At 42.6% G+C, this 12,888-nt stretch overlaps 1 protein-coding gene across 1 annotated transcript in view; it reads right to left on the bottom strand.

Moving 5' to 3' along the window:
- The window catches only part of LOC122943740 (regulator of G-protein signaling 8-like), an 81,442-nt gene extending 69,323 nt beyond the window's left edge, over positions 1-12,119 (bottom strand). The window contains exon 1 of the mRNA XM_044301729.1: positions 11,852-12,119. Coding sequence (XP_044157664.1) covers positions 11,852-11,979 — 128 coding nt within the window. The 5' untranslated portion in view covers positions 11,980-12,119. The remainder of the gene's footprint in view (positions 1-11,851) is intronic.
- Positions 12,120-12,888: the final 769 nt, after the last annotated feature.

The following is a 12,888-nucleotide window of genomic DNA, read 5'->3' as shown; positions in this document are numbered from 1 at the left end:
AGTTGAGATACCCCAGTAGTAGGACAGCACCTCCTGGGAGCAACCTGCAGTCACCTGTCACCTGAAGCAGAGAGATACAGCTAGGAAACAAAGGTATTGTAACCTTAAGCAAGTGCCAATACTGGAGGAAGGAATTCATACCAAGGATTTAGGCCAGCGAATAGGCATCCGGGCCTTGGGATCCAGTCAGCTAGAATAGCTGTGGGGATAGAGCAGCATAGCACTGCCAAGCATTAATTATATACCCTCCAAGTATCTTGCAAGATTGAAACCTGCTGTGATATAAACCTGCTGTGCATTTGGGACTGTAAAGGACTGTATTACCATCTTGATGTACAAAGTTGGACTGTTATAAGTAAAGCAACTTTTCGTTCACCATACCATCAGTGTACCTCACTTATTGCTACTGAAAACCGGTGTGCCACCGTTACAGACACTGGCGTCACGGACCTTAAAGGGACCTTGCCTCAGGCACTCTAAACACCTGCAACAACCAGGGCACCTCACCCAACATCAGGCCAGGTCTCTACACCCAGAGTGTGCCCCAGAGGAATTAGTGTCTGCCTCTCATTCACTGCTGCATGCCTGCCCAGGGTCCTCCAAAAAGTGAGTAACCCTCGATTGCCCATACCGTGACCTCACTGTCGCTATACCCTGCAGGTCTGGCGTGTTGCAATTGTTCCCTATTGTACCCAATTTCGGACATGTGAGTTACATTAGTCACTGTCCTCGAGATCAGCCCCCTGGGATGGAAATCTGCAAGAATATATATGACAAAGTACAAGCTCAAAACATGCTTAACCAAATAAGCATATACATGAAATTCAGAAAATCCCTCTATTGTAAAAACTAAACCAATGACCAGACTATAAACACTGGAGAAAGGTTTCACAGGCTGCATATGAAATGTTTTCTGACGACTATCATACAGTAACACTATAGTATAGCTCTGGCACAGAGAAAATATAGACCAAGTCAATTGCAATTTACTGCTCAAGAATATTGAGTCTACAATACTGAACTGCAGGAAATCAACGTAATTATAGATTATGCATCATCAGTATTCAATGATTCAGCGTTTTGTCTCCATGGAAGTCAAATTCCACATTCCACAGCTATAGCATTTCCAGGAAGGAACTCATTGATTCGTGATGATAATGGTAAAAGGGGAAATGCCCTATTAACTCAAGAGACATATACAGTTGCAAGAAAAAGTATGTGAACCCTTTGGAATGAATTTCTGCACACATTGGTCATAAAATGTGATCTGATCTTCATCTAAGTCACAACAATAGACAATCAGAGTCTGCTTAAACTAATAACACACAAAGAATTAGATGTTACCATGTTGTTATTGAACACACCATGTAAACATTCACAGTGCAGGTGGAAAAAGTATGTGAACCCCTAGACTAATGACATCTCCAAGAGCTAATTGGAGTGAGGTGTCAGCCAACTGGAGTCCAATCAATGAGATGAGATTGGAGATGTTGGTTACAGCTGCCCTGACCTATAAAAAACACACACCAGTTCTGGGTTTGCTTTCCACAAGAAGCATTGCCTGATGTGAATGATGCCTCGCACAAAAGAGCTCTCAGAAGACCTACGATTATAAATTGTTGACTTGCATAAAGCTGGAAAGGGTTATAAAAGTATCTCCAAAAGCCTTGCTGCTAGCCTTGCTACTCTTCCTAGAAGTGGCCGTCCTGTAAAGATGACTGCAAGAGCACAGCGCAGACTGCTCAATAAGGTGAAGAAGAATCCTAGAGTGTCAGCTAAAGACTTACAAAAGTCTCTGGCATATGCCAACATCCCTGTTAGCGAATCTACGATACGTAAAACACTAAACAAGAATATATTTCATGGGACGATACCAAAGAGAAAGCCACTGCTGTCCAAAAAAAACATTGCTGCATGTTTACAGTTTGCACAAGAGCACCTGGATGTTCCACAGCAGTACTGGCAAAATATTCTGTGGACAGATGAAACCAAAATTGAGTTGTCTGGTGTGGAGAAAAAGAGGCACAGCACACCAACATCAAAACCTCATCCCAACTGTGAAGTATGGTAGTGGGGGCATCATGGTTTGTGGCTGCTTTGCTGCATCAGGGCCTGAACGGATTGCTATCATCGAAGTAAAAATGAATTCCCAAGTTTATCAAGACATTTTGCAGGAGAACTTAAGGCCATCTGTCCACCAGCTGAAGCTCAACAGAAGATGGGTGTTGCAACAGGACAACGACCCAAAGCATAGAAGAAAATCAACAACAGAATGGCTTAAACAGAAGAAAATACGCCTTCTGGAGTGGCCCAGTCAGAGTCCTGACCTCAACCCGATTGAGATGCTGTGGCATGACTTCAAGAAAACGATTCACACCAGACATCCCAAGAATATTGCTGAACTGAAACTTCTGTAAAGAGGAATGGTCAAGAATTACTCCTGACCATTGTGCCCGTCTGATCTGCAACTACAGGAAACGTTTGGTTCACATACTTTTTCCACCTGCACTGTGAATGTTTACATGGTGTGTTCAATAAAAACATGGTAACATTTAATTCTTTGTGTGTTATTAGTTTAAGCAGACTGTGATTGTCTATTGTTGTGACTTAGTTGGAGATCAGATCACATTTTATGACCAATTTGTGCAGAAATCCATATCATTCCAAAGGGTTCACATACTTTTTCTTGCAACTGTATATACAATTATGTACATAGGCCTAATAGTGTAAGATTTTCCTGTTCTCCCCAGAAAAGAAAAAAAAAATGATTATGTTGATAAATACGGTATATTAGTGATATCTACAACAACATATTGAACGATTGGCAATATATCAAACAAAATTTTCCAAAAGGTACCCATACGCAATAGATGCAAATTATTGCAGTTTTTGGTTGTGCAGTTTTATTGCCCCTGCAGAAGCTATATGGCCAAAAACCACACTGCACACCTGTGCCAATTGGCAGTAAAACTGCAGGTTTTTGACCATGCAGCATACTACTGATTCCTAAGTATGTGTACAGGCACCCTAAGGCCCCATCTCTCATGAATTGTGTTTTCAGGGTTTTTTTTACCACTAAGAAAATGCTAGAAAAACAAATGCCTTTTTATGGCATTATTTAGTGGTGCCTTTTTCCCTGAATTGCAGGATGATCGAAAAGAGGCTAAAAATCACCATTGTTATAACATGCTGTGTTTTAAAATAAACTCACACAAGTTGAAAAAATGCCACTATAAAAAAAAAATGCATGTGTGTCCTGGATTTCAAAATTCCCAAACACTTTCAGTAAACAGCTTGAGTTGGTGTGATTCCTGTTAATGAACATTCCGAAACAAACAAGTATAATTGTCAAAATTGGGAAAAATGCCATAAAAAAACTATGGTATATGTGAATCCAGCCTAAAGAACATTCAAAATGTGCAATTGTGCAATTTGCTGTCTGCAATACAGGCACCAACGGCCTTACATTCATGTGAATGATCCTTAAGCAGCACAGTCGGTGGGGGCGGGGAGGGGAGATGAGGCAGAATGGTTCTTTTTGTTTCCAGTACACTGCAGTATGAAAGATCAGATCATATTCAAGACCCTCTGCCTCACCCACAAATGTATACAAGGGAAAGCCCCCCAATACCTCTGCGACAAAATAGAACACTACACTCCAGGTCGCTCCCTCCGGTCAGCTAACCAGAATCTCCTCCATATCCCCAAGACCCGTTACAAATCAAAAGGCGAACGAAGGTTCACAGTCCAAGGACCCCGGCTATGGAACACCCTACCCACAAAGATACGCTCAGAAGAAAATCATCTAGCCTTTAGGAAGAAGCTTAAGACCTACCTCTTCTAAAGGCACAGGCAGAAAATGGCTGCAAAAGCGCCCTGAGGCGATTCAGTTCGCAAGTGTAGCGCTATACAAGTTATTCATTCATTCATTCATTCAGTATACCGATGTATAGCAGCCAGATGGAGGTCAAGAGGATAGTCTTTTGACCTTCGTCTAATAGAGCCCCATGCAAACATTAACATATACGTCTGGAGGTTTTCTGACGTAAAGGCTAAATGTACTGGAAAATGTGATGTAAACCCAGCTTTAGTTATTGCGAAGGGCTTGAGTGGTTTTAATGTAATTAGTGAGGCCTACATTGTGTGCCATAACCACCCACCGGAAGCCATACTACCTGCAGAACAAAATGCCTGGTCATGGGTTCACACATAGGTTTTTATAGATTTTTTGTGCAAATGTAAAAATACTAGCTTGGAAATATCAAAAGCAGGACACACAAAAGCCTTTTTTTAATCTACTGATGTTATGGCATGCTGAAGCTTTAGGCATTTTATTTGATGTCTACTTGGTTTTCATTTCTCCTTGTCATGGTCTCTACTGGTACAGGGGTCAGAAGATCTAGGAGACTGGCTGCATGTGATGTGAGATGGTTTCACACTTCTGTGTTGTTGCTGGGTATGACCACACCTCTAGTCTCAGGTGTAGCTTAAGTGATAATTCCTACTCCTCTATTTAGTCTGGCCGCACCCATTATGCTATGCGGTTGATATAGCCTTTTGGATGTTGGAAGCGCTGGTGTTGGTTCTCCTCTGAGTTCCTACTCATCCGCATTCTGTTTGTGTTTTTTCCCCTTCCTTTTGGTATTAAGCCTGAGGGGGTCTCCTGTTCCTTCAGCTTGGAATGAACAGGCTATCCGTTGTCCTGACACTATCTCCAGGGCCCTGTTAGGGTGAGATAAGGCCTAGGTTCTGGCATATGAACATTCCTACCATAGAGGTCTGTTCATATTGTTAGTAGTCAGGGCACGGATTAGGGACTCACTAGGTGGTGACCATTCCCCTATCCCTAGTTTCCAGGCCTAGTACTTTTCACCCCTTCCTCCTGTGTTCGGTGTGGAGTGTTTTCCCCACAACGCACCATGACACTTCTTCTCCATAGGGAAAAAAATGCTGAATAATTTTTTAATAAGACTGCATATACACAAAGCTAGCACATAAAAAGGCACACCTCACCATAGACAAAAATAATTGTTAATAAATCTTAAGCATTACTTTTGTATATGGTTAGCTGTAACTTTTGTTATGTGCTGACTTTCTTTTTTTATACGCAGTGTATTTGGGGCTACTATCTCTCCTTGGGGAGAGATAGTAACCCTTAATTCCTGACATAGGTCTCTCACCCAGTCAAGCCAGTACTCTCTGCACTGATGAGGGGCGATTACCCCAAAACAGCTGTGTGCAGATGAGATGCTGGCTTATTTAATATCTGAGTCATGTCTCAAGGTTTATTTAAAGGGTCGAACATTGACTTATAGGATGGCTGCCTTACATCTGATCGTATTAGAGGCAGAGCTTGTTAAGAGCTAATTTGTACACCTTTTTTCTATGTAGTGTATTGGCACATATAGGCACCCCATGATTTGTTAGTTGTCTCATATGAGTAGGTGGTGACCGAATAGAAACACCACCAAAAAATGCCATGAAACCACATGCAGCTTGGAAAGAAAATGCAAGTGGTTTTTATTGCCATTTTTGTGGTAAATAAATGCCAATGCAAATTCATGCATCTAGAGGCCCTCAGGTCAGTTTCACATACCGTATTTTTCGCCGTATAAGACGCACCTAGGTTTTTGGGGAGGAAAATAAGAAAAAAAATATTTTTTACCAAAAGGTGTGCTGTGTGTTTGGTGGGGTTGGAACTAATGGTGGTCTGTGGATGGCACTATTACTGGGGATCTGTGGATGACGGACACTGTTATGGGGGGATCTGTGGATGACGGACACTGTTATGGGGGGATCTGTGGATGACGGACACTGTTATGGGGGGAACTGTGGATGACGGACACTGTTATGGGGGAACTGTGGATGACGGACACTGTTATGGGGGAACTGTGGATGACGGACACTGTTATGGGGGGATCTGTGGATGACAGACACTGTTATGGGGGATCTGTGGATGATGGACACTGTTATGGGGGGATCTGTGGCTTGCACTGTTACAGGGGGATCTGTGGCTGGCACTGTTACAGGGGGGGATCTGTGGATGGCACTGTTATACATGTGTCATCCACAGACCCTCCCAGCCCATAACTGTGCCATCCACAGATCCCCCGCCACTCCAGTATACTAATATAATATGTCTTATTCAATTAATAGTTATTAAATATGCTTCTTTATTCCTAATAGTATCTTAAATCCTAAGCGCTTCAGTACAATGCCGGCAGGCCGGGCGGCCGGCGCGGCGCGTCACTCACTGACGTCACTTGCCTGCGCCGCCTGCTTTTTTTCATAAAGTAGGCGGCGCAGGCACGTGACATCAGGGAGTTACGCTGCCGCCCGCCCGGCCTGCATTCTACTGAAGCGCTTAGGATTTAAGGTACTATTAGGAATAAAGGGGCATATTTAATAACCATTAATTGAATATTACAAATTATATTAGTATACCGGAGCGGCGGGGCTATAGTACAGTGACTGCACCGCCCCGCCGCTATTGCCGGCCCCAGCTCCTCCTCCCAGTCCCTCCCCGAGTCCCCGCTCGCTTTACATCGCAGCTTGCGATGTAAAACTGACAGCATTCGCCGTATAAGACGCAGGGGCATTTTCCCCCCATTTTGGGGGGAGAAAAAGTGCGTCTTATACGGCAAAAAATCATATTACAGGTGGGATCTACAGTGACGCTTGAAAGTTCGTGAACCTCAGAATTTTCTATATTTTTCACATAAATCCTAAAAGTAGATAAAGATATCCAAATCAAATAAATGAATTGGAAATATTACACTGATTTATTTATTGAGAAAAATGTTCCAATGTCACATTAGAGACAAAAGTATCTGCCCTTTCTTTCTGTATTTGATGCAGCAATAACTGCAACTAAATGTTTCTGGAAATTGTTGATTAGTCCTGCACATCAGCTTGGAGGAATTTTACTTTATACCACCTTACAAAAGAGCTTCAACTGCTATGAGATTCCTCCCATGAACTGCTTGATTCAGGTCCTTCCACAACATTTCTATTGGATCAAGGTCAGGACTTTGACTTGGCAAATCCAAAACTTTGGAGCAGATTTATCAAAACTGGTGTAAAGTAGAACTGGCTTAGTTGCCCAGAATTAGATTCTACCTTTCATTTCTCCTTTTTTATTTCCACCTTTGAATATGAAAAATTTAAATCTGATTGGTTGCTATGGTCAACTAAGCCAGTTTTTCTTTACACCAGCTTTGTTAAATCTCCCTTTTTAACTTTATATTTCATTAACCACTCTTTGGTAGAATGACTTGTTTGCTTAGGGTCGTTGTCCTGCTGCATGATCCACGTTCTTTTGAGATTCAGCTCATGGAAAGATATTTCAATCAGAAGTAACCACAGCACTCGTGTATGGGGCTTTCGTGGGTGCACGTCTCCAATCGATTCCTTCCACCCCAGGAGTCTTGTATACAATTTTGCACAAAATATGGCGGAGACAGCACACCAAATGAAGTTGCTATTTGAGTTTTATTCGCCATACCTGTCACAACCGAGGCTTAAGCTTGACAAAGGGTACTGCATTAGGACCCGAAACGTTGCATTAACCGTAAATGTAATCGTGTGTACTACTGTATGAATAAAACTCAAATAGCAACTTCATTTGGTGTGCTGTCTCCGCCATCTTTTGTGGACAATCAGCTCATGGACAGATGTTCTGGCATTTCCCTTTACAATTTGCTGGCATAATTTTCAGAATTCATTGTTCCATCAACAACAGCAAGCTGTATTGGTCCAGATACAGCAAAATAGGCCCTAACTGTAATACTATGTCCACCGTGTTTAACAGATGAGATTGGGTTTTTATGCTGTAATGCAGTGTTTTCCCTTCTCCAAACATAATACTTTTGATTTAAATCAAAAATTTATATTTTTGTCTCATCTGTCCACAAAACATTGTTCTAATAGCCTTCTGGCTTGTCCAGGTGATCTTTAGCAAACTGCATATGGACAGCAATGTTCTTTTTGGAGAGCAGCGACCTTCTCCTTGCAATTCTTTCATGCACACCTTTGTTATTCGGTGTCCTCCTGATGGTAGACTTATAAACATTAACATTAGCTAATGAGAGAAAGGCCTTAAAGGGAACCTGTCACCGGGATTTTGTGTATAGAGCTGAGGCCATGGGTTGCTAGATGGCCGCTAGCACATCCGCAATACCCAGTCCCCATAGCTCTGTGTGCTTTTATTGTGTAAAAAAAACTATTTGATACATATGCAAATTACCCTGAGATGAGTCCTGTCCCTGACCCTATCTCATGTACAGGACTCATCTCAGGGTAATTTGCATATGTATCAAATCGTTTTTTTTACACAATAAAAGCACACAGAGCTATGGGGACTGGGTATTGCGGATGTGCTAGCGAACATCTAGCAACCCATGGCCTCAGCTCTATACCCAAAATCCCAGTGACAGGTTCCCTTTAAATGGCATAGAGGTTACTGTGTGTTCCTTTTTGACCTTACAGACTTAATCTTGACATGATCTTTGTTGATCGACCTCTGCTGGGGAGGATAATAATGGTCTTGAATTTCCTCCATTTGTACACAATCTGTTTAACTGTGGATTGGTCTAAACACCTTGGAGATTATTTTGTAACCTTTTCCAGCGTGATGAGCATCAACAACTTTTCTTCTGAGGTCCTTGGAAATATTCTTTGTGCGTGCCATAATACAATTCCGCAAATGTGTTCTTTAAATGAAACAGGTCACCCACTCACACCTGATTGTCTTTTAATTGATTGAAAACACGTGACTCTAATTTCACCTTCAAATTATCTGTGAATCCACATAATTTTGACACTCACGGATGTAATATTGAACCATTTTCCTCCATAAATAAATGACCAAGTCCAATATTTTTGACTACGAAATGTACCCATAATGCACTTATGTGAACCTGGCTAGAGTGTATATCTATTAGTGAATATAGCAAGGCTACAGAAGATGGGCCTATGGCCACTGGGGAAGTCAGCCCTGCTGGTGAACCCTGGAGCATGCATGTGCTGAAACTGAACCAACTCCAACCTTCAAAATCGTTGATAAGGAACACAGGAATGAAAGGTGGAGCTAGTAGATTATGTGTTCAGGCAATGCAATGTTGAGTTGGGTGGAGGCTAGCTATAAATATGCTGCTGTGTAATCATGGTTTCCTTTTTTAGTTCGTTTACTACATGATTAAGTCAACACACATGGCTCATCAGTGGTGTGTGAACCACACCTTAATACAGATAGTCCTTCCTGTGGGCCATTGGCATAACTGGTTGAAGCACATGTACCTATATGCAGTGTTGTATAGAGTAGTATTCTGTATCTGAGGATAATGTGAAAGTAACACTTATATCTCTCATCAATAATCAAGAGGAGAACCTACAGAGAAAAGATGCAGATCTCTCTATCATACTTAATGCAGGATCCACTCCTGTTTATGGCTTAGGCTACTTTCACACCTGCGTTAGGTGCGGATCCGTCTGGTATCTGCACAGACGGATCCGCACCTATAATGCAAACACTTGTGTCCGTTCAGAACGGATCCGTTTGCAATACCATGAACAAAAAAATAATGATAATGCAAACTGATCCGTTTTGAGTTACACTGAAAGTCAATGGGAGGCGGATCTGTTTTCAATTGCACCATATTGTGTCAGTGAAAATGGATCCGTCCCCATTGACTTAAATTGTAAGTCAGGACGGATCCGTTTGGCTCTTCATCGTCAGGCGGACATCAAAACGCTGCAAGGAGCGTTTTGGTGTCCGCCTCCAGAGCGGAATGGAGGCTGAACGGAGGCAAACTGATGCATTCTGAACGGATCCTTATCCATTCAGAATGCATTGGGGCTAAACTGATCGCATTCAGAATGCATTGGGGCTAAACCTGAAACGGATCTCACAAGCGGACCCAGAAACACCAGTGTGAAAGTAGCCTAACAAATACTGATGCAAAATTCACTATGTAAATCAACAAGAGGCCTACACCCATCAGGGGCTGGCCCCACTAGTGAAGAATCCTCCCCTTCACCAGGCCCTGGCAATCCCATGCCTGAACCATTGCTCTCAGTAGTGTCGCAAGAGCAAAGACTCTGGAGAGGTGACTGTTCAGGTGCTTGTGGTGCATGTGCAGTTGCTTCACCAGTATTGAAAGCAGAGCCTTTCTACTTCCATCACTACTCAGAACGGTGGTACAGGCACACGAATGTCCAGGCTGGATGACATGTCCGACCTTGTCAATCAAGTAGTCGGAGGGGATTCTTCACTAGCGGAGACAGCCCCTCATAGTTTTTTAACTCTGGTTGATGAATCAATTCACTCATCCCTACATTAAATCCCACATGCAAATGTCAGTTGTATTGCCCTCTAATGCAGAAACGTGACAATGAGGTTAGCAGAAGAAGACAGGCGGAAAACTCAGACTTTCATTAGAATAAATATCCCGACTAACGTTACCACCTCACCCCATCCGCTCTCTACTCACAGATGGCCACAGATAAGGGTCATGGTGCCAGAAGGAGATTTGTGATTTCACAGCTTGTGGCCTCAAATCTAATAATCTGTTTCTCTTAACCCTTTCAATTACTCAGATTATTATTTTTTTAATCCAGGAAGAGGGTAGCCATCCATTAGGCACAAACAAAGTACAGTCCGTTTTCATCCTGTCAGCTTGGACATGAAATTGTAATATTTTGTAAAATGAACCCCTTTTAATTTCAAAATTGAGTTAAATAATATATAGGTTTGACATGGCCTTGGATTCAACATGGGTATAGATTACTGAGTTCTAGGAAGGAAAATCATTTTTTGGTATATTTTCTATGAAATTGAGCAGAATATTCTACAGCGCGAGATCATCGGCTATTCTCTTAGGTCATTAATAAGAAATTCAAGATGCAGGGCCAATAAAAACGTCCGGACCCTCCGCCCTGTGTGCCTTCTCCACCTAATGATCTGATGGCAACTTTATATCAGCATCTCCCCCGAGCAGCAGAACAATTAAGATATAATTACATTTATTTGTCAGCTTCCTCTCTTCATAAACCCGTGAACATAATCCGGTGCCTGAATTCCTATGTACCAATCGATCCCACCGGCTTTGCAGATTTTGCAGTAACTGCACACGTGAGACTGATGTTTCCTACTTTGCATAGTCAATGTCCTCACAATGTCAGATCAAAGATCGCGTTGATGACTTTTACTAATTGCTTTTTCCCTTCCAGTTGACTTTTTTTTTCATTCCCCACAGACACTGCAGTATATGATAATGTCTTGTATGGAGAACACATACTGCAGAGGATCCTTGGATTTAACCATTGTCGGAGAGACAACAGGCTCTCGTGTCGCTGCCTGCTGCTTGCTGTAAAGAACAGGTCTTATTGATTGGCCTACCAAGATCATTCATCATTTCTTCCAAGGACAATCTATGGCATGCACATCATAGCAAAGCTGATATATCCTATCGAATATATAGGTGGCAATTCCAAAATGCACAATCACCCACGTAATGTGCCCGGTGGAAGATGAGGATATTTCCCACCATGCAGAAACAGACAAAACATTGGAGGCTGTTAAACTCAATCCCTTTGATGATACCCCCTCCCCGCATGACATTAACAAGCACTGATGTATCATCACTGCTCGCTTCATTTGCTGCATATACCATCATTTACACAGATTCTTTACTCATTGCGCACAGACTGGGAGTTTATGGAGGAGGTGACGGGGGAGATGTATTGTAATGCAACATCAGCAATGTCAGGGTTGGGACACAACAGGACGGGAAAAGTGAGTGGGGGTAGGGGTGGGGGGGGGGGGTCTCTCGATAATGATGATGATTCTTACCCCAGATTCGACCCACATGGTCGTGGTAGTTTTTCTGTTTCTTCACCCCCCAATGCAGAATCCATATCATCGGTTGAACGTGCCGGACAGCTCAAGCTGAGAGAACGAAGCTTGGTGCTTTGATGCATTATCCAGAGACTATAGACCCCCACCTGATAAATAATCCCCCTTACACCAAGCCTCCTGCCCTCGTTTGTATGACGGCTCAATCCCAGCCCTGGTAATCCAACCAAGGCGTCTGTTCAAGCAATGTAACGCATGTTTTGGTAGCTGCTTGGATCTACTATAATAGTCCTTGCCATCCCTTGTATTGACTGATGCTGAGAACTATTCTGCCTGCATGGGTACCAAAACACTAATAGTCACATGATGTCTGTGCTCAGCATCACCTCTCCGCCTCCAACACCCCTATTAACCGCACTCTTACAGTCCCAACCTCTGCAGTGAAGGATGGAGCTGAGGAGTCAGATCTAAGGATTTTTAACCGTCTGGGGACTGCTCTCAGGGAGGCAGCAGCGTAGCTGCAGATGCATGACTTCAGATGATCATTGCAGGCATACATAGGGAGTCGCGGGTTCAAATGCTGAAAAAAGTAAGACAGAAAGGATTAGACGCAGGAAACCAGCTCACGCCCTGGAGATTAAATAGAACATAAGTGTCAGAGGCACAATAAGTGCAGTTTACACCTCTGATGTGTGATTCCACTGTGTTAAAAAAAGAAAAAACAGTCACAACGAAACCGTGTTCTGTCTGCTATGCTGAGTGCAGATTATAAAACATTTATATGCATTTATAATCTGGAGAAATGGAAAAGCAATTATTCTGAAAATACAAGAGTCTACAAAGGGAGGTGACTACTGAATAAAATAAAATAAGACAGAATTGCTATGGAGCCCAAAATGAAGGGGCTTCAGAAGAAAATGGCCGTAGACTTCTTCCTTTTGGCCTGTTTTAGTAAGTGCTTCATCCTACAATAAATCGTAACGCTATGGGGCTGCAGAGGCATCAGTCGCACCAAGGCTCCGGTGCCTGAACGG

This window comes from Bufo gargarizans, chromosome 7, assembly GCF_014858855.1.
Source record: "Bufo gargarizans isolate SCDJY-AF-19 chromosome 7, ASM1485885v1, whole genome shotgun sequence".
Classification (NCBI taxonomy): Eukaryota; Metazoa; Chordata; class Amphibia; order Anura; family Bufonidae; genus Bufo; species Bufo gargarizans.
This window is presented reverse-complemented; position numbering and strand designations above follow the sequence as displayed.